At 43.2% G+C, this 26,500-nt stretch overlaps 1 protein-coding gene across 1 annotated transcript in view; it reads right to left on the reverse strand.

Annotated features, from left to right (window-relative positions):
* Positions 1–824: 824 nt before the first annotated feature.
* The window catches only part of kcnh8 (potassium voltage-gated channel, subfamily H (eag-related), member 8), a 66,488-nt gene continuing 40,812 nt past the window's right edge, over positions 825–26,500 (reverse strand). Inside the window, exons 8-16 of the mRNA XM_033636330.2 lie at positions 25,134–25,349; positions 20,751–20,950; positions 18,744–18,993; positions 13,192–13,406; positions 11,564–11,602; positions 10,083–10,360; positions 8,882–8,997; positions 8,526–8,605; positions 825–2,989 (exon numbers count right to left, since the gene is read on the reverse strand). Coding sequence (XP_033492221.1) covers positions 2,405–2,989; positions 8,526–8,605; positions 8,882–8,997; positions 10,083–10,360; positions 11,564–11,602; positions 13,192–13,406; positions 18,744–18,993; positions 20,751–20,950; positions 25,134–25,349 — 1,979 coding nt within the window. The 3' untranslated portion in view covers positions 825–2,404. The remainder of the gene's footprint in view (positions 2,990–8,525; positions 8,606–8,881; positions 8,998–10,082; positions 10,361–11,563; positions 11,603–13,191; positions 13,407–18,743; positions 18,994–20,750; positions 20,951–25,133; positions 25,350–26,500) is intronic.

Genomic DNA, 26,500 nt, shown 5'->3' on the forward strand with positions numbered 1-26,500 from the left:
ATCTAAGGACACTGTGAAACCACCCATTAATTTATCTGGATGTCAGCAGGATATTGCAGAAACATACGCACACAAAACAATCAGTACATTTGCATGGATATATAAGGAGAACTGATACAGCATTGGAGGTGGGACCCCATACATTCCTATTAAAGTTGCTTAGTGGTGCATGAAGCCAAAAAAGCTTTATTTCCATTGTATGAAAATACCTGGATTTTCTGCACTGTGGCCCACAGAGAAAGCACAATAGAGACTCTCAGCGACAGAACAGCTAACTTCTGGTTTAGTGCTCCGCTAACTTGAATGTGGATAAAACAATTCAATCATGTGGCTCTTCTAGGCTTTCAAAATGTTATTGGATTGGATGCATCAAATCCCAATAGTGAAAGGAGTCATTTTTTGGATGTGTTTTTCACCAGGGCAGGTAAAGGATGTTTATGTGATGGAGGTGAGCTGTTTGCAGAGCTGTTAGTCCCTGGAGGTTGGCTGCTGTCGGCGAGACGTCACCGCTACCCGCTTGAGGGCAGGCAGCCTGGCATTTGGACCTACTCCTGTGAAGGTCCATCTCCGGCATGACTTAACTGTCGCATGGCGCATTTAAACTGACAATAGAAACATTAGAACACTAGATGCCACTAAGTTTTACACACTGGAGGCATCAATCAAAGTATTGTACATCAAACTTTTAAAGAATATGCTGTTTGTTTGTTTGTTTTGGAAAAGAGCAAAAGGTGAAATTCCTTGATATGATAATTCCTAATAACCTCTTTCCAGCTTTAATGAATGTTTCTGTGAGCACTGAACAAAAACAAAAGGCCAGCACATAACAGTCGTATTTGTCATTTATTAGCATATCAGTTTTTTGTATCTAATAATATCAAAATATTAAGGGAAAAAAGATGTTTGATTACAGTACATTCCATTTGCAGAGAAGCAGAGTCAAACCTACGTGGATTCAAAAGAGAACAGTAGATCTGTTGGGACGAGAGTTCGGACCTTTTTTTTTCCTGGTTTAAGATTGCATCGGCTGGCACTAGCAAACAGCACTGCCATAACTCCATATACAGCAGCATCAATTACTGCCATCCCACACTCTTGCATTCTTTGAGGTAAAAAAATACATCTTTAGTATTGATACATTCATAGAAATATAAAAGCGTCTTTATTTCCTTATTGTGCTTTTATGCGGGAATATTGCCTGTGCTCTAAGAAAATGGATCTCAGAGTTGGTAAGCCTGGGTGACGATCAGGGAAATGGCCTCCACCATGGATCATGAGCCAATTAAGTATTGGCAATTTGCTCCAGGCTGCTTCACAACAGGGGCGACTACCTTGTGCCTAAATGACCCAGTTGTTTAAACTGAGCCAACATCCAATAAATATGCATCGGTAAATGCCAGGTTCAGCTATTAAACGATTGAACCGTGTTTCCTTTAAATAGATAGATAAATGGCAAGCTGAATTTCCACAGGGTGACATGCAGCATGTTAATGTGTGTCTACAGGCACTACTCAAAAAGGCTCGGAAAGGCATGCAGAGAGCAAGAGAAAGAGAGAGGGAGAGAGAGAGAGAGAGAGAGAGAGAGAGAGAGTAGGTGTGTGGAGAGAAACACTGGAAAAGAGAAGCAGAGAGGGAGAAAGAGTCCCTGTGCTCAGTGTGACAGACGACAGCAGGGGCTCTGCTGCCCGAGGCATAACATACCCCCCCACCTCCATAACCAACTTCCTCCACCCTCCATCCCCTCTCCCCTGAGGGCCTGTGGTAAAGAGCACAATACGTCCCATCTCTTTCTTTCCTCACACCACTCTATGCTCCCAGTCCAACCAGCCCCAACAAGCCACGCACTGGTACACGCAATCCAGAGCATTATGCGTAGGTTGAGTGCGCAAAGAAAGAAGGGTTAAAAGGAGAGGAAATAGCACGGATAGGAGGTTGGGGGAAGGATGCTAACAGCCCCCATCCATCCTGTCTTTGCCTCTAAAGCCCACCTCCACCACTCACAATGCTTTCTCTTCCTCCAACCAGCCCAGCCGACCTGAACCCATCACTAGCCAGGAGCAAAAAAGGAGAGGACAGAAAGAACTCTCTTCTCCTCCATATCCCTCTTGTTCTCCATTATGACACAGTTCCATATGCCATCTTAACTGAACCAAACCTCTACATCCTGTCTAACAACACTACGTTTCTATAAGTTAAAGCTAACACACCTAAACCTTCTGTGCTTGTTTTCATGCAACAAGATTTTTAAACACGTGCCTTTAAAACAAAAGGAATCTGAGTTGCATCCTTGCAAACGTCCTCCAACGATATGGGGGACCCCAGTTGATCAGTTTGATCTCTAGTTCAGGAACATATCCCAAGAAATATCCTGGATCAAGTCCTGCAGAGTTCAGACAAAGGGCTGCTACAAACCCTTGGTCGGGTTGTGGTAGGTGCCCCCAAGTCCAGTTTGTGGAGAACACCCAGAGCTCTGACGAGGGTCCTCACCTCCCCCGTCTTGTGGCTGTGGACTATGTACCCTTGACCTGATGGAGACGGAAATCCCGTCATTGTAGTGGGGGATCTCTGGTGAGCTGAGGGGTGAGGAAAGCAGGTGAGGCTCTGTGATGACGGGCTGTAGTTGAAGGGAAGGTGAGTTGCGAGTTGGGGTTGTGCTGGGGTTAGAGGGGTAACCCAGCTGGAGGTCCTGGGGTCTATGTGCGAGGGAATCCGTGTGGCATATCGCACCATGTAGCTGAGGGACAGTAAGGGGAGAAGAGGGCAACGACATGGGCGTGTCTGTCCAAATGGAGGCAGTCTGAGAAGAGGATGGTGAAGGGTAAGACTGGGGGGAGGGAGGATGGCCCAGGTATGTGAGGTGTGCTGGGGAGTAGTGTGTGGGGCAGACCACTGTAGGCTGTGGCGTTGATGACATGAGGGTTTCCATGAGTTGGGCCATTCTCTTCATGACTCGTCCAAGGTCGGCCACTTCCCTCCCGAGGTTGCTCACCTGCAGACAGAAACCATTTTTAGTTTTAAAGAGGAAACAAAATGTCTCATGCCTCATTCATGGGTGGGGTGGGGCATAAAAAAATCAAATTTTAGACACTCAAGCAAATTCAAGATTCTCTTGTGTTTGACCTCTGGTATCCAAACCTACAGTGTGGCCTCTATGCTGATAACACTCAAAGTGGACTCACTGCCATACACAGTAGTTGCCTTTTTTGGTTATGTAATGAAGACAAACTTTCTAGGAAACACTCTCGCTACATCATCATGAATTTGGTATTGGTATTTTGGTAATTGGTAATTTGGTAGGTCAGTCATTTTGGGTCAAAGTATTTCGGTCTCCTGCCTGCCATTTAGCATGTAACATCGTACTGCTATAATTGGTCATTACACCGATGATGGGTCAGAGGGGTGGTGATTAGTTGCTCTCTGCATGTGCACATGTCCACAGAGGGCATGACCATGAAGCCCTGCCAAGAAGCCATCTGCTTCTACCAGTCAAAGTACTCATGACCATTCATCAGGCCAATCACGCACATCACTGCTACTGGATGCACATCAGCCCTCAGCAGGACACACAGCTCCAGGTGGGAGCTGCTCCAGTCGCTGTGTGAATACGTCAAGAGGTGATCAAGTGCATTGTGATCATGACAGACCAAATAAGGCAAGGAGCTCTCAGTTACGTGGACACCAATGGCGGACTCAGCCTGTCTTAGAGACAGGGGTGGGAAAAAAATGTAGTAATATTTCCAGCATGTAGGGCAGCCTATATGGCACTGCATCAGGGGTGCTGACCTGAAACTCTGTCAAATACACTGCTCTCGACTTCACTATACCACAGACTGTATGGGTGTTAGCTGCTGCAGCAGTGGGCCAATCACACGTCACATTCAACTGAGGAATGCATGCTGTGATTGGCTGCAAGCAAGACCATACAAATAGTCTTTTTTCTAGATCTGGGTACAAAAAGGATCAAATGCAGGTATCGTTTGACGAGAGAAGTTTCCTGGTACTTGTAATCCGGTTGATACCTTAAAGGTATGAAGTACATACACCCCACCATACTGAAAGGGCACCCTAGGGCGCTGTATCATGTTTTATCTACAAGTTGGGCATTCAAGAGAGTACTTCTGCTGCGTTTTCTTAAAAACATGGGGTTCCCTTTGTCCTCTCTCTGAGTCCAGCAGTGGTAGACAGACATTGTTGGGCATACATACCTGTATATGTGAATTTTTATATGACTACAAATTAATTGTCTTATCAGTTAATGGCCCAGCATGCATTCACTTTTGATATCCTTCAGCATCAAGCTTGTTTTGACTTTGATCTACCACACTGAGTACCTGACAATAGTTTCAACGGAGCAAAAAAAAATCTCTCTCCCTTTTTTCATAATTCTTCCATCTCTCCCATCTCTCTCCCTCTCTGGAGTGTCTGATAAAAGCCTGGGTCTAAACTCTGACTCTGATAAAAATAGAAAAGCTGAGAGCGACAGGACAGTCCAATCTGACACGCTGTCAACATGATTCCAGTACTCCCACCTCAGAGACGACCGTCGGTGGAGATAGTCAGACAAAACAGCAGCCGTGGATGACCGGAGTTCACTGCAGCTACAGGTACATGTTGAGCCCAGAAAATAAGTAGAAGCATCATTAGATCATATGCTTATGCTATTTAACCATGAGAGTTACATTATATGTGTCGGGCTCTGAATAAATGTTTCCGAGTTGTACTACAGCAGGCAAATATAGTAATCCACTATCAACCTGGGTGTCAGGTATAGTGCAGAGCAGCATTTTCTTTGATAATGGCAAGTTTTGATGACAGCAGCTCTGGAAATTTAGACGGATCTGAGGCTGCTGATGATGAGGAGTTCGTTTTTGTGCCTTTGGTGAATCATATCATTTGATCGTGAATTCTTGAATTTGTGACATAACCTTTGTTTTTCTCCCATGCCTCCCATGCCATTGAGATATAAATGGTCATTTTGTGGCTTGAGCCCACGTTTTGAATCACATTTCAGATGTGTGAATATATAATATATTGTGCTCGCTTTCGGATGGGTGTTATGACATGTTTTACACTTATATATGTTTATACATGACTTAGGTGACTTCAGACTTGACTCCAGACTCTCTGACCTGTTGACACCTTTGTGTGTGTCTGGATGTATTGCTTTTCCTCTTTTTTCATTTAAGGTAATCAACACATCAGATCTGTGTCATGTAATCACTGCAGCTGTTTGTCATGTGACCGTAATTGCACCATGTGATCAGCTATATTTAAGATGGCCTCTTACAGTATCTGCACACAGCTCGAAACGTACGTCACGGTGCAATAAATTATAATTTTTCTGCAAAGAGTCCTGCAGTGTTGCGAGTCATTCACCCTTTTTCATCTATGACTATCGACTCAGCACCTGCCCTCCCACAGTGAGATGTGCGTTCCTTTGGTTTGATTTTTTTGACATTTTGTGGCTGAAGCATTCTTTTAGCCTGATGAGGGAACCACATGTAGTTACCTTAACTGCCTCAACCTTGCTGCTACAATTACCGGGTAGTTTTCCTGGCCAAATTTCCAATTTAGGATGCCAGAAGATCTCGCAATTGGCCTTCAGCTGTTGTAGTCATGGCTAGTAAAGAAAAAGAGGCACAATGACTTCTAAAAGCTGATAGTTGCTTTGAAAGTCTTTGAATTCTCCACAAATAGTGACCAACCTACAGAGAATTTTCACCCAACACTTCAGTTCCCTTCTGCTCCACTGTGCTTTAACATTTTTATCAAATGAAGCTCAGAGTAAGTTCAACCAGGAACACTTTCTTTGTGCTCATCCATTCACAATTCTCTCCATCCCACTCCCACTGCTTCCTCTCATCAGCTGATTATGGGCGTTCACTCTTCTAGCTATCCAATCAAACTTTGCCACGATCTCTATCAGCCAATCAGGATGCCACTGCAAAGTTTTAAATCTGCTCTCTCCTCTGCTTCTGTCAGCCGTCATTTTACCTCGTTCACCTCCAGCCATCGTATCCAGAGTCCAGGACGAGCTCAATAAAGGCTTATTCGTCTACTCAACCAGATCATCGGCACTTCTTCATCTTCCTCTCATCTCATCCTCACCACCTCTACCACCACCAGGGTCTAGCCCCCGGGGTGTTCTCTCTTCGACTACAGATTCATCACCCTCCTTAAATCATATCATCTCCACAGGGTCTAATCGCCAAAGACTTTGCACATTTTTCATTCTTATGTGCACATGTTAATAAATATTCTTCTTACTATAAAAAACGAGTCTCTCCTGATTGAACTTATTTTATTATTATTATTATTTTATGGCACTTTACTGTTTTGGTTTACTGTCAATGCTCTCATCAACATTCCAGATAACCAGCTGCAGCTAAGCAGCTGGCTGTTTTTGCAAGAAAACCATAGTGTACATCTGATCAGCACTAAAGAGTAGATGAAAAAAGTTAGCAACTAGCTGGTTTCTAATTACTAGTGGAGCATTTAGCAGGTCAAGGAGCCAAAACTTTTTTTTTGTACAGGGGAGACCAAAGCAAAAAACATTAGTCAGGTGTCCAGAAACGCTTTTAAATAACTGCTAATGTTGCTCAGCGTCTGTTAAATGTGTGAACATATATTATATACGTGCTGAGCTGTTCCATTGCCCCCAAGTGGCCAAAAAATCAATTACTGCTGCTTTCAAGGCTATGCACTGTTTATAAAGTCTGTTATATACCTGCTTTGTGCTTACGGTATTGATTTATACTGTTTGCTTACCAATGTAGGTCACTACTGCTGTGCATATATGTGTGTGTACCTATGTCTCATTCTCAAGTGTATTTGTGGTGCACTGCATGTGAAAGTTTCTGGCCTCTTCTCATAATCAGAAGTGCAATTACTCAGACTGTTCAGGCAAAGCTCTCATTCTTACAACTCTCCTGTGTAGCTGCGCATTATGATTTCCATGACACGGAACAGAGGTCACCATGTTTGGCCTCTATTTAACTATACTAATGCCTCATTCATCTCTCACTAGAATAAACCCTTCAGTGGAATAGTTGTAGCTGAGGGTTAAAGGGTAAAGATGAGAGGTCAAGGAGCATGGTTTGTGTCTGTGTTCACACAATTTGTAGTTCATTAAAATGCTGCAACTTTTGTGTGGTTCGGGTCAGAAACAGCAAAGACATTAACCCTGTCAGTGGGTTGTTTGGACGGCTGTATCTCATGTTTGAAATTGCAGTTTGTGCTTTTTTTATTCACAGGTACAGCTGCAGGTATCAAAAGGCCCTTGCTACACGATTTTCTCTGAAAGAATTGGTAGAGTTGTAGTTGTTTCAGAAGAAAAATAACACTGTCAACCAACAAATTAGGGCCCCTGCAAGCGTACATTTTTGTTTGCATGTTATTAAGCATTGTTGAGTGGCTTCTACCAGAAGTGGAAGATTATCTGATTTTTATTACTGTTGCATGAAAAATGAGCTGGCCTTCTATTTTTTGCAAATACTATACGTTATGAAACTATCCAGCATGTGCCAAAAAACAGACAATGCCCTCATTTGTCATTTATATGTAAGTGTTTTTGGAGAAAGCAGATAACAACCATCACCCCTCTTCATCTCCTATGGTGACTGGAGTGGATGGATCCAAGTAAGGATTAACGACCTACAAGACCATGCTGAGAGACTTCCTGTCAAACACCGGTAACCCACAGAGACACAGAAGGGACAACAGAGCCGACGCATATAACTGTGAAGATGCTGCGCCTTTGTCTTTCACACTTTCTGTTTTCATCCAGTTAGGATTTGCTTTTTGTTTCTTCTCATAAAGCTATCTGCCTTCTCCCCTTTTCGTCTCCATTTCCCCCCCTTCATGTCTTTTTTTTCCTTCTCTCTGCCTCTATCTGCTCATCCCAGGATACAGACTGAGGCTTAGCGGGAGGAAGCAAGCGCTCATCCTCACCTGCCAAGAGTCTAATGTCAATTTAGCCACCCGCCAATCAAAACCGTAGGATGCAGCATGAGAGGCTGCATGTCTGTGTGTGTCTGTGTGTGTGAATGGATTATTTCAAGCTGGACAATAAACCGCTACAGTCTATAAAACATCCAAATATGATACTATACAATGAGACAGAAAAGGCACAGTAAAAATTTCCTGAGCTTCAGCACACTACAGTGGCAAATTAAATGTAAAGCTCATGAAAACATATAAAAGGAGGATTTCGATGGTTGATAAATGATACCATATTCTGTAAGGCCTCATTATAACACCACATCCTGCAGAGCAGTCATTTCTACAATGTCACACTTGTTATTTTAAACCTTTTTTTGCTTCATTACTTCTCTCAATCCTTTCACCTGTCTCATGCCTGACATGCTGATATAACCATATGGCCAGATCTTACCTGAACCTACTTGTATGTCTCTCTCTTCTGCACACACACACACACACACACACACACACGCACGCACGCACGCACGCACGCACACACACACACACACACACACACACACACACGCGCAAACACACAGTCCTACCTGCTGGTCGAGGTGTCGCAGTTGTCCTCTGGTCTCCTCTGCTTTAGCTGCTAACTCTGCAGTGCTGATCTGCAGTATGTCTGTGACACAAATTAGCAAGTTACAAATTACCTCAAAAGCCGAATACCAATTACAAATTAACACCCAGCAGTTATTGCATCGAGGCAGCTGATAAATACTATAGGCACTGACAGGAAGTGCAAACTCACATTCATCATGCTCAGTATGTAATAGTTCTGCAGGGATTTGGATGTGAACATTTTTCACTCCCCAGAAATGTGGGTATTGAAGGGGTTGTAAATGGTATTGGGTCATATTTGAGAGGTAAATTGCGGAGTAGTGTAGGATGGGAGGACCTGTGGCAGACGCTGAGGCACTGGTTGGTTCATTGACAGGACAACCTTGGCTAGTAGAGAAGGGGAATGCCAGGGAACCCTCTGTCCCCTCACTGTCTTCAGTACCGTCCACTATCCTGCAGAGAGACAATATGTGTGCTTAGAATATTAAAGATTGTTACTGATGATGTAATAATTGCTGGATTAATTAGAAACATTGCTAATCACTAATAATAAGGTTACTGTAACACTATCATGTTGCTTAAACCTTGCACTTTCATGGTCTTAATGGTATAGTTTTTTTCCGAGTTAGATGAAAACATTGATACAACTCTCACATGTATGGTGAATATAAAGATACAGCCAGCAGCTGTTTAGCTTAGCTTAGCACAATGACTGAAACAGAGGGAAACAGTTAGCCTGGCTCCATCCCCCCCCAGAAATCTCCCTCCTAAGAGCTCTAAAGCCCACAAATTAACACGTAATATAAGGCGGCATCCTCCTGGACTCAATACAATCAAGACAATGTAAAAAGTGCAAAAACCACAGTTCCTCTAATGGCCACTTGAGGCTGGCTCCAGAAGCGAGTCATCCACCATGTTAAAATGTCCAACTTTACAACAGAAATAAACATGTTTACAGCCTGGTATAAAAAACAGTTTTGGTCTCTATAGCTAATTTGAACATTCATGACAACCGTACAGGGATGAATTTTCATATAACTCACCTCTTTCCATTTTATTAAGGCTTAAAGTTGCGCAAAATTAAGGCCACTCTGATTGACAGGCAGCCAGCCATAGCCACAGTCTGTGAGTCAGATCCACCCCTTGCTCCCCCACAGCATCACCCTCTCACCCCCATATGGTCACCTCTGGCTCCAAAAAAACAAGATTGCAAGGTTCAAACTTGCCAAACTTCAAAACCAGACTCCACAAACCTATGGGTTTCATCACAGTAGCTACGTCCATTACTTTTAGACAGTCTATGGTTATATCTCACAACACAGAAGTGTAAAAGGGACTACTTGTGAGTAAGTTAACAATTAAAGGTCATACAAATATCATTTATCTCCTTTTACTGTAACTTTTTATTTTGTCAAAAATGCCCAGCTCTAGTTTGAGCCACATGTACTGTGCTAAAGAACGACAAAAATAGACCTAACACAGAGTCAAAGAGACACAGGCCTACACAGGCAGACAGGCAGATCGATGATCAAGCTCACCTGGGGCTGAGGTTGGACGGGTCTAAAGTGGTGAGAGTAATTTCCTGGATCTTCCTCCGGGACCTTCTGGAGCTCTGTCCTGCTGTCTTCTGGCTGGATTGGCTCTGCAGAGACTTCCCACCCGTGTCCCTGAGGTTCACCGCCCGGTTCCGCTCTGATGACAGAGACACAGACATGGCCTCGTCTTCCTCCTCCTCCTCATCTTCCTCATGTTCTTCCTGAGTCTCTATGATGGGCGGATAGCCCTGAACCACTCGTCCGTTCCTTCTAACCCCAGACTGGAAATAAGATGAAGTATAAATACATGAAAAGAGACAAATATCAATCGGCTGTGATTAGAGGACATTTTAAAATATTACTCTTAAGTGTGGATACTAGGAGGCCTTTAAGAGATTACGTAACTACAGAAAAAGCTGAGACGTGAAATCAAAATCTATTCATGCAGATTTGAGTCCTCCGAAGCAGCAGCCTTTAAGATGTTAAATGCCTCTTAAAAAACAGCAATTCCCCATATTCTGTGTCACAGCAAATGTTGCCATCCTCATCTTTTCTGCTTCCTCTGAAGATGCTGAATACGCTGAGCTGTATTTGCTAATACTGTGACCCTGAAATACACAGAGGTATTTTCAATACATAGATGTGCTCTTATGACTCCTGAGTGCAAGGAGCAGGCCACTCAGCTGGATTTATGAGTGACGAGGATGTCCAAAAATCCCCAGATCAACATTTTAGACTGAAATTGTGACCTGCAGAGTAATGATGAAGGCAACACCGGTGAACTCTGACATCAGTCTTGTCTTTGCCAAGGGTCTGCAGTTGTGCAAAATCGCAAGGGTGCTGCTCAATCATAAGATAAGGATGCAGTAACTGCAATAAGGTCGACGGCGACCTATTGATCAGCGGCCTATGACCCAACTCTATCGGAGGAGGAAAACATCAGGGTGAGGTTAATGGCTCCAACAGCTGAATTGATTTTCTTTTGTAAAATATCTGACTACAGATTATTATATTTGTGTTATTTCCGCAGATTCTCAACATTGAAAGAGCAGCCTGACAGCACGTAGACCATTTCATCATCATCCTCTATTCTGGGGCAGGATGATTTAAAGACTGACAACCTATTCTGTGCAGAATTGATCTGTCTCCTCTCTATCAAAAAAAAAAGTCTCTGCATTAGAATCATTAATTCTAAAAGAGTGATTGAGTCCATTATCAGCCATGGAGGTCTACTGCTGAGTTGCCCTTCAGACTTTTCATAGTGGATAGAAAAATTGATTTTCAGTTGCACGTTAATTTGACTTTCATCATTTTCTATTGCAGGCTGATTAAAGCATTGCAGGCTGGTATCAACAAAAAGGCTGAAGTGTTCAACATTGGAAAAGTCTTGAGTTAATGTCACTTGAATACAAGCGGGGCATGTTGCCTTTTAGATTGTAAATCATCAATCAGTGTTTGAGTGTGTTAGAGGGCTCGTCTGTTACCTGAGAATCTAGAGCTGTTGTGGAGAGTCGGGCCTTAACCTGGAGGAGAGCCAGAGAGGAAATATACTGTAAATGAACTGCAGGGAAGAGCAATCAAGATGTGGCCTTTCTCCCCTCAGTTTTAAATTACGGAGGAGCTATTTCACAACAATCAGCAGTAAATTATTTTTGCAAAGCTGGCACAAGAAGACTGCATGGCTTGCGGTGATCCGATGATGGAAAATAATTCACCTCAACAGACTGATGCTATGGTGTTGTGCTCATATATAGCACAGTAATATCCAGGCAATCTTAACCTCTCAGCCACAAAACGCACCCTCCATCCTCAGCTACCGCCTTCCTTCCTCCGCTCTTCATTTTTACTCATTGCTGAGATGCGGGGCTGCCCCTCTGCACATTAGCTCCACCTAAAAGCCCTGCGGCAGGTAGTGTGTGTGTGTGTGTGTGTGTGTGTGTGTGTGTGTGTGTGTAAGTGGGCCAGTGGTGTTTGCACTGGAGAGACAGAAACACCTGACTGTAATTACAGCAGCAGAGCTCCTCCAAGTGCCCTGGCTATTTTTGCCCTCTCCCTCTCTCTCTCTCTCTCTCTCTCTCTCTCTCTCTCTCTCTCACACAAAAACACACACACACACACACACACACACACTGTCTCACACACTTTTCTTATTTCAAGGCTTTTTCCCTCCTACTTCCTTCAGCCGCCCTCAAAGTCCATTTCTCACCCTCCTAACTCCAGCCCTACATGCCTTTGTCTTTCGTCTCGCTCAACCCATAAGTCATTCTCGCGCATTATTACAGTACCGTCATTCATTATACAGAGAAACTGGCAAGTGTGTTAGTGCTTGTCATGCTCTGCTGTGTTTGGGGCTCATTAATTTCTGTTTTTTTTTTTCAATGTAAAAACAAAACCAATCAGGAACTATCAGGGTTTATGTAGAATGGTAAGAAAGTCCTATAAAAAGTTAAGCACACAAACATTTCTGATGAAAAAATGGCACTTGAATTCATTCATTCATTCATTCATCTTCTAACTGCTTCATCCTCTTGAGGGTTGTGGGGGGGCTGGAGCCTATCCCAGCTGACATTGGGCGAGAGGCAGGGTACACCCTGGACAGGTCGCCAGACTATCGCAGGGTGATCACATAGAGACAGACAACCATTCACACCTACGGACAATTTAGAGTTATCAATTAACCTAATCCCCAATCTGCATGTCTTTGGACTGTGGGAAGAAGCCGGAGTGCCCGGGGAGAACCCACGCTGACACGGGGAGAACATGCAGGCTCTGCACAGAGGGGCTCCCGCACCCGGGATCGAACTGGCAACCCTCTTGCTGTGAGGCGACAGTGCTAACCACCACACCACCGTGCCGCCCGGCACTTGAATTGCTTTTTTAAATTTCTACAAGAGACTCTGGTGCATAATTAGCATCTCATTTATATTTTCTGCACACTTTTCTTCTGTCAACATCACAAGCTGACTTCTTTAATGTAAACTACAGAGATAATTGTCACAGCATGAAACATAATAACTTTTGGCTGCATAGGGACATGATATCAGGATGAAATTAAACTGATCTGCTCCTTTTAAAGAATCTGTGTATTGTTGGGATGAAAATCTGGACTTACATGCGTCTCATGTCCCTCCCTCAAGTTGTACGTGAGATCCTGCTGGATGTCCTGGACGAAGTGGTGCGAGTACTCGGGGTAGAGGTCCAACACTTCGTACAGCCCCCTCAGGTTAACACACTGCAGGTCACAGTAGGTCAGGGCCTTCACGTCGGCGTTGGTTTTGATCACTCGGTCATCTAAGGACAGGTTCGCCCCGATCAGGTCGCCTTTACCTGCTCACAGAAAGACACAGACAAGGTCGTCAGAATACGGGTGGCAGCATGATGTTTGTTCTCTGGTAAAAGCCGCCGAGGATGCGGATTCTAATGCAAATTCTGCAACATGTTTCAGATCTTCCATTTATCTAAGAGCTTCTCAGGGAGTGCACAGGTTGGAGTGTGTGAGGGGGGTTTTGATCAGCACACATTAGCTGTGTAATAACTGATATATTATTGTCAAAGATGTCAATAAAGTATATTAAATATTATCTTAATTATGACTTGTCGTACAATACTTTTTGATTATTTATTTTCCTGTTTTTATTGCTGCTAATCACTGAAAATTACCAAGGATAATTTCATCGTATGCCCTCAGCGACAATTAGGTGTCTTATGTCGTAAGATTAGCAAGTCCTTCAGTATGATAAATGGCTTTAATACAGAGTTCTTACTTTGCAGTTGTAAATGTTAATATATTCTTAAAAATTGAATGTTGGTTCAGTTAGGCGGTCGAATTATGCACGGATGAAATAAGAAGCTACAAAGACAAAGTAAGCGTCATGCTAGAGAAGCATAAACACCACCCTGGCGATTGTAATTGCTCATTGAAAAGCACGACATAATAATAAATGATTTATTTAGCAAAAACATATGGTGATCAATATTAATGTAGTTATCCTAAAACTTTATTCTCTGACCATCTTCACTTAAACTTTGTTTTGCATTGCTGCCATTAATCTTGAGTCGATTTAGGAGCAGGTAACTGAGGTAAACAAAAATGGCATCACAACAGTTATTCCACCATCATTTAGGCATCCATCCATCCACCATCATTGTAATTTAGTCTTCTGCAAACCGAGGTGGTCGACAACTGTCACTTCTTCTTCATCTATCTCTTTTCACCAAACGTAACAATAAAGGAGAGCCGGGACTAAACACAGCTGACGACAAGCTTCTCTATTCATTCTTACATTAACATTGGAGCTGAAATGAACAATGTTTTTGCTTTAACTTATTATTGTGAGGTAAATGTTGATTGCACATTGTAATGGCTATAGAATAATGACACCAACTGTGTTTAGATTGGTTCCCTTTGGGCCTCAGTTTTACTGTACGCCACCAGATACAACCTCCCGGGAAAATTAAGGCTCAATTTATGGCACAAAGAAAGCGCTTCAACCATTGCACAACCCAAACAGGATGAGGATAGTGCATTTGTTTTTCTGAATAGCTGTCAGTAGGTATCTCAGGTAACCAAAGAGTACTGATTCAACTTCTTTGCAGTTAGTATCCCCAGAATATAATGGAACTAGATTGCACTCTGCTTGTGGCGCTCAAGATAATCCACAGACCTTGTTGTGAGCAGTTTCATGTAGGAACTATTTTCTTTCTACCGAACATGCATGCATCTTCTCATGGATGAGAGGTTCATGCTCGTGACAGTGCAAGATATAAACATCAGTGGTGTCCTCCCAGGCTGAGCTGTAACATCAACTCGCTCAGTGGTGCTAGGTGAGCTATAGCAGTAGATACGAGCTTGCTTCTGCAGGATGATACGTTTGGCAGGTGTAGTTCTGTAGAAAGAAAACAGCTCCTACATGAATGCTCACACCAAGGTCCCTTTGAAACCCCCAGAGTGGAGGTGCCCTTCTGTGCAGAGTTTGCATGTTCTCCCTGTGTCAGCGTGGGTTTTCTCTGGGTACTCCAGCTTCCTCCCACAGTCCAAAGACATGCAGGTTAATTGGTGACTCCAAATTAAGCTCAAGTAATGAGAGGTTTTGTTTTGTAGATTTACACTGTATCACCTTTAAAACAAAGACATGACTGAGTGGACTGTGAATGAACAGTGTGTCACCGTTTACAGTCTATGCTGATTATTTATATTACATAATCACTGCTTTTCGTACATTTAAGTGTTTGAATGAGGCGGCGCTGACAGCTGTTTCCTGTTCTCCATACAAATACAGGACGGAGCTGTACGGAGAACCCTGTTAGTGTTAATGCCCCTTAAGCAGTGATAAAATATTCATTATGGTCATTGTGAACTGTGAACGCTGCTAAATTACACTGAGGCTGATGAAGCGGCAGTCGTGACTGTTCTTCTTCTCCCCCTCCCTCCCTCCCTCTCTCTCTCTCTCTCTTCCTCTCTTTCTCTACTACTGTGTCTCAGTCCGCTCCTTCTCACCTCAGTCATTACTTCTCTCCCTCTCCCTATCTCTGTCTCTAGATCCCTCGCTCCTCCCGCTATATCAAAACCCTTTGTCATTATCTTCTCTGTCTTCATAACTGCCTTCTCTTTCTTTATTCATTCTCTCACTCTGTTGTCTTTCCCTTTTCCTTTCTCCTCACCTCTCATTCCATTTCTTACCTTCCTTCTTTTATCCTTGTTTGTTTAGTTCCCCACTTCCTTCTTTCCTTCCCTGCTTTTTTTCTGTCCTCTCCTACTGTCCTACTCCCTGTTTCTATTCTTTCATTCCCTCTCTTTCCTTCATCTCCCTTCTTTCCTTTTCTTTTCCTTGCTCCATTCTTTCCTGTTTCCTGTTTCTTCTCCATCTTCCCTTTTCTATTCATACTTGTGTCTCTACTTTGTATATTCCATCCTTTCCTCCCTGCTCTCTTCTTTTCTTCCTTACTTGGTGCTCACTTCTTCCTTTTCTCGTTTTCCTTCTTTTTTTACCTTTCTTCCTTCCTGGTTTACGTCTTTCCTCACCTCCTCCACATTTCCCCTTTCCCTCCGATTCTTACAATCTTCTCATCTTTCCTCCCTTTCTTCCATCCTTCCTTCCTTCATCCCTGTTTCCGTTCATTCACTGCCGTCTCCAAGTTTTGCTTTCTGTCTTCCTTCCTTTCTTTCCTTCCTTCCCCTCCACATCTTCTATCTCCTCAGCTCAACTTCTCCTTTTTTTATGATCTCACAGTTTGCTCTACTCAATATTCCTCCTTCCCTCTTTTTTTCTCGTATCCCTTCCTCTTATCCCGCAGCCCTGCTCCACTCTCTTCCTTTTTTCGCCTCTGCTTTCCTTCACTTCTGTTCACACTCTATCTCTACCTCCTCTCTGCCTTCCCTCAGTCCAGCTGTTTTATTTCTGATGGATATTCTACTACACACATTCTCCCTCTTTTCTCTCTCTCCATCAACCACACTTTGTCCTCACTGTCTCACTCTTGCTGTTTCATGTCTGTCAGCGTGGCGTCTCTCGCTCTCACCCACTCTCTATTAGGAGGCTCTGAGCTGTGGCTACAGACTTGTGGTGTGACAAGGAAGAGGGTGATAGTGAGACACACAAACAGAGAAGGAGAAACAGAGCTTTTTTTTTCTCTTTCAGTCAGACATTCACTGTCAGCCTGACCTTCTGCACAGTCAGCAGGCAAGCGCACAGACAATGCTCTCCGCCTGTCAAGCCTACACACACACACATGCGCCCGCGCACCCACACACACACACACACACACACACACACACACACACACGCACAAACACACATCACTCTGTACACCAGTAAACAATTCCACCTACACGCACACAGGCCCAACCATATGCAAACTTTTTTTTCCTCCAACAGGAGGGTTTGCATCATGGTGCTGAGACGCACAACACCCACACACACATACACACACACACACACACGGTAACAGATTGAGATAAAGATTGTAAGTATTGCACCAACATGAGACAGAGTGATGAACGGAGGTCCAGATTCAGCTCTGTTTCGCTTTCTCTTACTGACACGCACACACACACACACACACACACACACACACACACACACACACACACACCACCTACTCCAGACATGCACACAGGCTCAATTATACACAAACGTTTTTGTTCAACAGGAGTGTTTACATACTGGTGCTCAGACTGGTGCCTCAGGAGGTAAAGCAGGTCGCCCACTACTCAGAAGATCGGTAGTTCGATCACCAGTTCCTCCAGTCTGCATGTCGAGGTATCCTTGGGCAAGATATTGAACCCCCCAAATTGTGTGAATGCTTAACTCAGTTACATCGAGTAGCAGGTGGCACCTTGTACAGCAGCTTCGGCCACCAGTGTATGTGTGTATGAATGTGACATGAAAAGCAAGTGCGAGTCCATTTACAGTCTGACTGAGGGTCGTTTACATCTTGTTTCAGATGCATTCTGCACCAAGAGACGTGTATGACCCCTATGGTGCTTTTCACTACAGCCCAACACTGTCACACAGTTTGTGGGAATTAGTTTTGAGTGGGAAATTCTCCACTACTCAGAGGCAGCTGCAAGTTTGTGCAGAAATATTAAAGGAAGGTTGTGATGGTGACAATGGCGAGAAAAGCCAACCAGTTTTTTTCAAGTAGCTTTTTTATAAATTTGAGAACACTCATAACTTGCAAGATACCAGGAAGTAAATATGTTTATGTGTTAGCAGTCTTTTAATTAATGCATCTTTATATATAATTTCTTCTATTTTTCTTATTAAAACTTTACATAATCACTCCTACTGCATTAATAGCACTTTCTATAAAAATGGCTATTATTTTAGTTTTATGAGTAAAGGCGCCCAAAAATCTTTTCTTAGTTAGAGCTGAATTGCAGCTCTAGCAAATGTTTTAGAACTGTGTCCCTCCAGTAATGAGAAGCCGAATTCTATTTTAGCATCACAGCAATCTGGAATTGCTGATTTCAGGTTTATCCCGCCACTGCAATACACCTTTTAAGTTTTCTCTTTATTCTGTTTCTGTTGCAGAACACACAGAAGTCAGTGCTGGCAGCTGATATTGTAATTAGCTGCTGCCTTAGCAAATCAAACATTTGTTTAACACTGTGAATTAAAGTGCATACAAATTTGGCTTTGAGTGCCATATGAGGACTGATTTTAATTATACCTACCATGTACTGGACCAGACGACACTAAACTGGCCTAGACTAGATGGTGCTGAAATCACCTGATCCTGGTGAATTAGACTGATCGAATGGGGTTGGACTGAACTGGACAACACAGATTCAACTCACTAGGGCTGACTCTAACTCCCCCATTTTGCGTGCACAGCTATCAAGATGTCTTTGGCTCTACCGCTGGTATGTAATGTTGGAAAGGCATCTAACTAAGGTTGATTTTATGGGGGTTTAATAACAATAGGCTCTGCGAGTGAGCTGTGGCCTTTAGGAAACTGTGATGCTCCTATTTCTAAACAATGGGCTCATTTAAAGACCCAGCTTTATCACAATGAGCCGCACTGAGCTTCATTATGAAGCTTGCTGCTAGGAGTTTCTTTGTAAAGCTATAATGATGGCACAGAGGGATTCTTGTTCCTTCTTCCATACACCACCCCTCTCTCTCCCCCTCTATCCCCAAATGCCTTTATCCTTTATCGTACCCAGGATGGCCAGCACCATGCCGTCTTTCAGCACCTCCATGGACCCGGAGCAGACAAAAAAGATGGCCTGGAGAGCGTCGCCCTGTCGGAGGAGATACTCCCCGGGAGCACAGAAGGTGGTCTTGATGTGCAGTGACAGGGAGCGAAGGCAGCCACGGCTGGCAGAGGCAAACAGCGACAGCTCCAGGATCTCCTTGTTAAGGTGCATGGTGATGTCGGATCGCAGCTCATCCGGGAAGTCCTTCAGCAGCTGTAAGATGATGTGACGGAAAAAGAGAGAGAGTGAGAGAGAAACAGGAAGCAGGCAAGAGTGAGGAAAGCACGACAGCTGTGAAAGCACAGCTATGCTGCAACTCTGCGATTACATTTCCAGCTTTGGTTGCCTTTGATTTCATTCTGAAGCTATTGTAGCACAGCAAACATTAGTGTCAAGTCAAGTTTGCTTACATGGCCTAAAATCAATTGTTTACAATCTACACAATACACAACACCCCATTCTAAGACCCTTGATTCAGAAAAGGAAAACCTCCTCCAAAAACAGTCATAAACCTCCCTCCTCCAGGACATTATACATATGTATAATACATATAATTATAGATCATTTAATTTCCAGTCAGCCAATAAACAAAACAACATTGTTGGCTTTCCATGTGCGTTAGAGCCTAGAACATTGGTATCAACTCAATGCTGGACCCTCAGAATAGACAGGTCTCTGTTAAAACAATATAACTCACTAGTATTGCTCATAATACAGCATATACAGTTGCTACACACGTAAACATTCAAATACAAACTAAAAAAAGATCACAGTAAATCACAGTTAAAAAAAAAAGTCCAAACATTACATATCATCTATCCGTCCATCTCCTTGTCGGGACTTAGATCTGGAGCTCACCGTCACATAGAGTCGATCAATGAGTCATCCGAGCCGGGCTGACTTTAATCAACAGGCCCATCTATAATTCATCTGTCTGGGATTCATCATCATCACTCCATATAAGCGCTGGTCTGGACTCTGACAGCTGTCTCGCAGGCACTCACAGCCTGGAGGGACGAGTTTCTATTAGACTACTAACTGCTTGCCTCCTTCTCCCCTGGGCTTCTCGTGAAAAGGTGTTGTTCACCTTTCTTTTTCTGTCTTTTCTTTAAGTTGCCCTTATGCCATAATGTTGTTAATGTTGTTTTAGACTAAGTGTGTTTGTGTGTATTGACATGGTCCTACAATAACGTCACTTATAGACTACTTTTGCCAGTAGACCAGAGACAGAAGAGTACGCTGGTGTGTCATGTTCGATGTCACAGATGGGCTGGAAAACAGGTTAGGAAACAGTAGAAAGCAGCATGGAGGCCAATCCGAGTGTTACAGTGGTTATTTCTTTTTTGTATCTCTTACTTATTAAGTTGCTCTCAATTTTGATTCAGTTGTGAATGATGTTCGAACGCTGCTTGGACAGTATTTTGTGGCGGCCTGTCACTGCATTGCACCAGCAAAGTGGCAAAAATTAGCACGTCCATCAAGGTGTTGTACCTCCATCACTGACAATCCAAACCGACTGGAGTGAGTGGGTTTTTGTCCAGTTGGAAAGGGGCTCTAAATTCTCCACATCTCGAATTTCTCTACATTCCTTTTATTTCACACTTAACACAATGTCACTTCTACCACAAGCCACCCAGAAGGGGTTAAAATCCTGAATCTTGAGGCTGCAAAATATCCTGTCATTCCCAAATGATCATGTAAGACAATTTTTGCTCTTGTCTTCTGTCCCTTCAGTGTCAGTCAGTGCAGAGGAAAACAACATGCTCATACACTGATGTGGATCATGTCGTATCGATCATATCGCTCCTATGATGAGTTTGAATGTGGGTGATGAAGACTGAGAAGTGTGTGATCTTTCAAATGAATTATTGATCCCTACATGCTGTGCTGTTGCGTGTCAAAAACATGACTTAACTGAAAAAGGAGGAGAAAGATTTACACCAGCTGAAGTGTGTATGTGCGTGTGCTACCTCGTTGCAGTCGATGCCATTGTTGACTGACCAGGTCGTCTGGAAATACTCCAACATTCGCTGCTTGAGGCTCTGCGGCAGGTGATGGACACGGATGAAGTCCTTGAGGTCTTTGGTTCTGGTGTGGTACTGGGACCAGCGTGAGTACATCCTCTGAATAATGGCTGTCACATTACCGAAGACCAGTGCATGCATCAGTGCTGCGGGCGGAGAAAGAGAGAAGAGGAGAGTCAGACTGGGAAGAGATAATGGAGCATTAGCATGAATGAAATAGGCTGACAATGGATTGTCAAGATAGGGGACTGAAATAGGAGAAAAACCCTTTGGGGCGCTATTTTAATGGCAGAAGCTTGGAGCCAGCAGGGAAATATTTTTGTGTAGCTCACTGTAAACTCAACAGTGCCAACATGTAGGGAGAGCAACAGTAAGGAGAGCAGTGTAACATTAATGGGATGACTAAGACATGGATTTGAACAACTGCTCACACAAGGTCAATGGTGCAGTTTGAGACACAACAAGAGGAAGTCATCTTCTGAAATGTCTTCACACGCCTCTCAGTAGCCACATTGCCAGTAGATTTGAACATGAATAAGGTAAGTTTGTATGCAATTAAAGGGTAATTTTGGTATTTTTCAACTTCAACCCTGTTTTATCCATGTTTTTGTGTCAAAGTGACTAATAGGAACCACAGGTTTTGACACTGGTCCAGTACTGAGTGAGAATGCTGCAGCCAGCAGCAGACAAACAGGCTGCGATGTAACATTCACAGGCAATTGAGCTTCGTCAAGTCCACCAAAAGTGCTTGTTTTTGCCACTGACATATTCAGATTGTTATTAAGTGTCTGACTACACTATGGAAAGGATTCCTACGGAGATAGACCTTTTTGTTAGAAATTAAGATCATTTTTTTAACCACAACAGCCCTGAAATCACCATCGTCAAAGCCACTAGACTCCATTTAAAGAAGCAGTAATTTTCACGTCCTTTCATGGCTGATATGCTGCTGCTTGCCATTATTGTTTAATGGCGCCCATCGGCTTCCCACACGGTGGGACAATAACGAAAATTAAGGCAGGGGAAGTCCGAGTAGAGCGGGCAGGAGGGGTGGTGGATGGGTCCAACAACCACCGATTTTCACCCAGGTGGCCAGTGTTCGCTTCCCGTAAGTATTCACAGTGTTGTACCGACGTAGTGCATTTATTTTGAACGAGACTGTGCAAACAGTACAAGTCCTGTGAAAACAGCATTGTATTTTGAAATCAGACAGTGCGTGTAACTGGCAGAACTTGACACGGCGTCCCAGAACGTCAACGATCTACACCACCAAGGTGCCCTGCACATCGTATGTTGACGTAAAAAAGTCCATGACCAAACGTCGATATGTGACAAAGTTGGATTGCGAATGTGTTGTCATTTTTTCATCATGAAACACACAGCATTTAAAGTTGACAAAACCAAAAATAAAACCAACAAAAGCCATCTTGGTTTGTCTTTCCACGTTCCAACAATCACTAACTCTGATTTGGGTGAAATAAACCCTTAATTCACTCAGTTAGATGTGAAAATATGCTGCTATACAAGCTCATATTACTGTTAATTTAAATGTTGTTGTTGTTAAATGATGTGTTTTGCGATGCCAATTTTGGGGCTGTTTCTGTTTAAACAAAAAGGATGTTACTCTTTAACAAAAAGATCTATCTCTGTAGAGATCCTTTCCATAAGTTCCCAGACACTTATATTAACAATCTGAGGCTGTCAGTGGCAAAAACTTTTAGTGGACCTAAATTGGTGGTGCTCGATTGCCCAGAGGGATTACATCACAGCCGTTTCCCAGCTGCTGGCTGCAGCAGTCTTGCTCAATAGTGGACCAGTGTCAAAAATTGTAGTTTCAAGTGGTCACTTAGACACAAATAAAAATGGAAAATAAGGCCCAGGTTGTTACCCTCTGTGTGCTGATTTTTACAGCTGCCTTCTCTTTTTAATGATAAAATCCTTACTAAAAAAATCTAATTTCTAAAATCTTGTTTGGATAATCAAAATAATACTTCCCATGTGAATATTATTAAACATGATTACCATTGGACGCTGTCAATTTCCACAATCAAATAAACATACAAACCAGTCAACTGGCTAAATGTGTGTGTGTGTGTGTGTGTGTGTGTGTGTGTGTGTGTATGTGTATATGTGTGTGTGCATCTGTGACTGCTACTGCCCCCAGGCAACCAGGGACATTTAACATTTAGCTGAACCAGAGTGGGTAGTGCCCCCAGGGAAAACCCCGCCACAGTGACCTCTCTTCATCCCCAAAAACCAAACCTAGTGGAACGATCCAGTTCAAACTGGATCAGACCATCTTGCAAAGATCAGGAAAGAAAAATTTGATTTTGTGGATTTGCAGTTACTGATACCTTACGTACCAAAGTTTGTTTTGGAGTTCCGCAAGGTTCTGTACTCGGACCAATCCTATTTACTCTATATATGCTTCCTTTAGGTAACATCATTAGAAATCACTCTATAAATTTCCATTGTTATGCGGATGATACACAGTTGTATTTATCGATGAAGCCAGAAGAAAGTAATCAATTAACTAAACTCCATAACTGCCTTAAAGACATAAAAAATTGGATGAGCACCAATTTCCTGATGTTAAATTCAGACAAAACTGAAGTTATTGTTCTTGGCCCCAAACAACTCAGAGACTCTTTATCTGATGACATAGTTTCTCTAGATGGCATTGCTCTGGCCTCTACCACTACCGTAAGAAACCTCGGAGTAATATTTAATCAAGATTTGTCTTTTAATTCTCATTTAAAGCAAACCTCACGGACTGCATTTTTTCATCTGCGTAATATTGCGAAAATTAGGCCTATCCTGACCCGAAAAGATGCAGAAAAATTGGTCCACGCTTTTGTTACCTCAAGGCTGGATTACTGTAACTCTCTATTATCAGGTAGCTCTAGTAAGTCCTTAAAAACTCTCCAGCTAATTCAGAATGCAGCAGCACGTGTACTAACAGGAACTAAGAAACGAGATCATATTTCTCCTGTTTTAGCTTCTCTGCACTGGCTCCCTGTAAAATCCAGAATTGAATTTAAAATCCTACTGTTAACTTATAAAGCTCTAAATGGTCAAGCTCCGTCACATCTTAGAGAGCTCATAGTGCCATATTATCCCACCAGAACACTGCGCTCTGAGAACGCAGGGTTACTCGTGGTCCCTAAAGTCTCCACAAGCAGATCAGGAGCCAGAGCCTTCAGCTATCAGGCTCCTCTCCTGTGGAATCATCTTCCTGTTACGGTCAGGGAGGCAGACACCGTCTCCACATTTAAGACTAGACTTAAGACTTTTCTCTTTGATAAAGCTTATAGTTAGGGCTGGCTCAGGCTTGCCCTGTACCAGCCCCTAGTTAGGCTGACTTAGGCCTAGTCTGCCGGAGGACCCCCTATAATACACCGGGCTCCCTCTGTCTCCCTCTCTCTCTCTCTCTCTCTCTCTCTCTCTCTCTCTCTCTCATCCTATTACTGCATCTTGCTAACTCGGCCATTCTGGATGTCACTAACTCGGCTTCTTCTCCGGAGCCTTTGTGCTCCACTGTCTCTCAGATTAACTCATACCGCAGCGGTGCCTGGATAGCGTGACATGTGTGGTTGTGCTGCTGCCGTGGTCCTGCCAGATGCCTCCTGCTGCTGCTGCCATCATTAGTCATTAGTCATACTTCTACTGTTATTATACACATATGACTATTGTCACACAAGTATACTGTCAGATATTAATACATACTTTCAACATATTGTACCACAGTAGCCAGAACTATAACTATAATATTATTACTTTCATTAATGTTGTTGTAAGCTACTGTCATTACCTGCATCTCTCTCTCTCTCTCTCTCTCTCTGTCTCATTGTGTCACATGGATTACTGTTAATTTATTATGCTGATCTGTTCTGTACGACATCTATTGCACGTCTGTCCGTCCTGGAAGAGGGATCCCTCCTCAGTTGCTCTTCCTGAGGTTTCTACCGTTTTTTTTTTTCCCCGTTAAAGGGGTTTTTTTTTTGGGGAGTTTTTCCTTATCCGCTGTGAGGGTCATAAGGACAGAGGGATGTCGTATGCTGTAAAGCCCTGTGAGGCAAATTGTGATTTGTGATATTGGGCTTTCTAAATAAAATTGATTGATTGATTGATTGATACCAAGACATCATGGAATCACATTAGAAGTAAATATAATTTAACATTGTAACTCTACACACTGTTGTCTGAATGTAAACAGTGTAAGAGAGTCATTTCCAAATAACATGTGGACCCACACTGATGTGATCTCAAAAAAATCTCACTTTTAGAAAACATAACACACACAATATCAGACGTATGTGTTCTGAGTACCTCCGATAAGCATGACGCAAATAGAGAAGATCTTCTCTATGTCAGTGTTGGCAGACACGTTGCCGAATCCCACGCTGGTCAGGCTGCTGAGGGTGAAGTAGAGCGAGGCGATGTAGACGCTGCGGATGGCGGGACCGCTGCCCATTCCAGTCCCATTCACAGCTCCTATGGCATAGTACGGCGACTCCAGGCGCTTCCCCAGCTCATGGAGCCATCCTGATTTAAAAATGGGGATATTGATGAATATGAAGAAGAAGGACAAAGGGATGGTTAGCCAATGCACTCTTGTTTTGTTTTTCAAGCTTAAAACATCAGCCCACTCTGGGCATTAGAGCATTCAGAGGCAAACCTGCCATCTCTGCTCATACTTGTTCTTTGCACAGCGATTAATAAAGGAACCAAAATGAGCCTTGTTACAAAACCTTTGTGTTTCTTTACAATAAGCTGCAGCGGCCATCTCATGTCTCTGTGCACTGATGCATGTGCATGCATACAAAGTTGACAGCACTATTTTCTCATTCTGGAAACTGTAGTAAGCTTTCCTCCGTGCTGCATCCAGAACAATGGATTTAAAGGTTGATGCAAATCAGATGCTTGGGAACCAGAACTGATCCCTGGTCAGTACAGTGTGCAGACATGCAGCTGATCTCAGGAGAGTCTCCTGCAGACACTGATGAATGGTAATTGGATGGAAGCCCCTCATAGCCGCCTGACTTCAACGCTCAGTTTGGCATCAGAAACACATAATTAGGACACAACACATTAATCCTGCCTCATGCACTGACCTGTTATTTTATGACACTGAGATACAGTAATTGGTGAAGAGAAATCTGCATCGTTCTTTTGACCCAGTCAATGCTGACCCGGAACCAGTTATGAAGACACCAGAGCGAGGTAATTGCGAGCAGTGCAGCTCATCGATACTGACCTGAGACCAGCCCAGGGGGCCTCATTATATGAGGGACCTGGAGGCTGTGGGGGGAGTCATGAGAGGAAGCACGCCATTCGCTCAATTTTACAACACACACAAATGCAAGCATACATACACTAAACTGATGTAACTGTTGCTCACACACTTCCCATTCAGTGTGGGTTTTACAACAGACTTAGGGATCAATAAAATCAATGAGGAAATCATACACTTAATTTAACCGTTTACTGAAATATTAAGGCGAACAGCATGCAGCACTGTCTCTTAACTGCAAACACCCACACAACATGATGAGTCCATAACATAGCTATTAGCTCGGGCCTCTCAATTCCACATCTTGTGTTTCAATCCCACATCTATGTGGTATCTTTTCGATTGTTCTCAGTTTTATTATGCGAAATGGTTTTTAATCCTGGTTGAATGTAAAAATCTGCCT

Source organism: Epinephelus lanceolatus, chromosome 16 (assembly GCF_041903045.1).
Source record: "Epinephelus lanceolatus isolate andai-2023 chromosome 16, ASM4190304v1, whole genome shotgun sequence".
Taxonomy (NCBI): Eukaryota; Metazoa; Chordata; class Actinopteri; order Perciformes; family Serranidae; genus Epinephelus; species Epinephelus lanceolatus.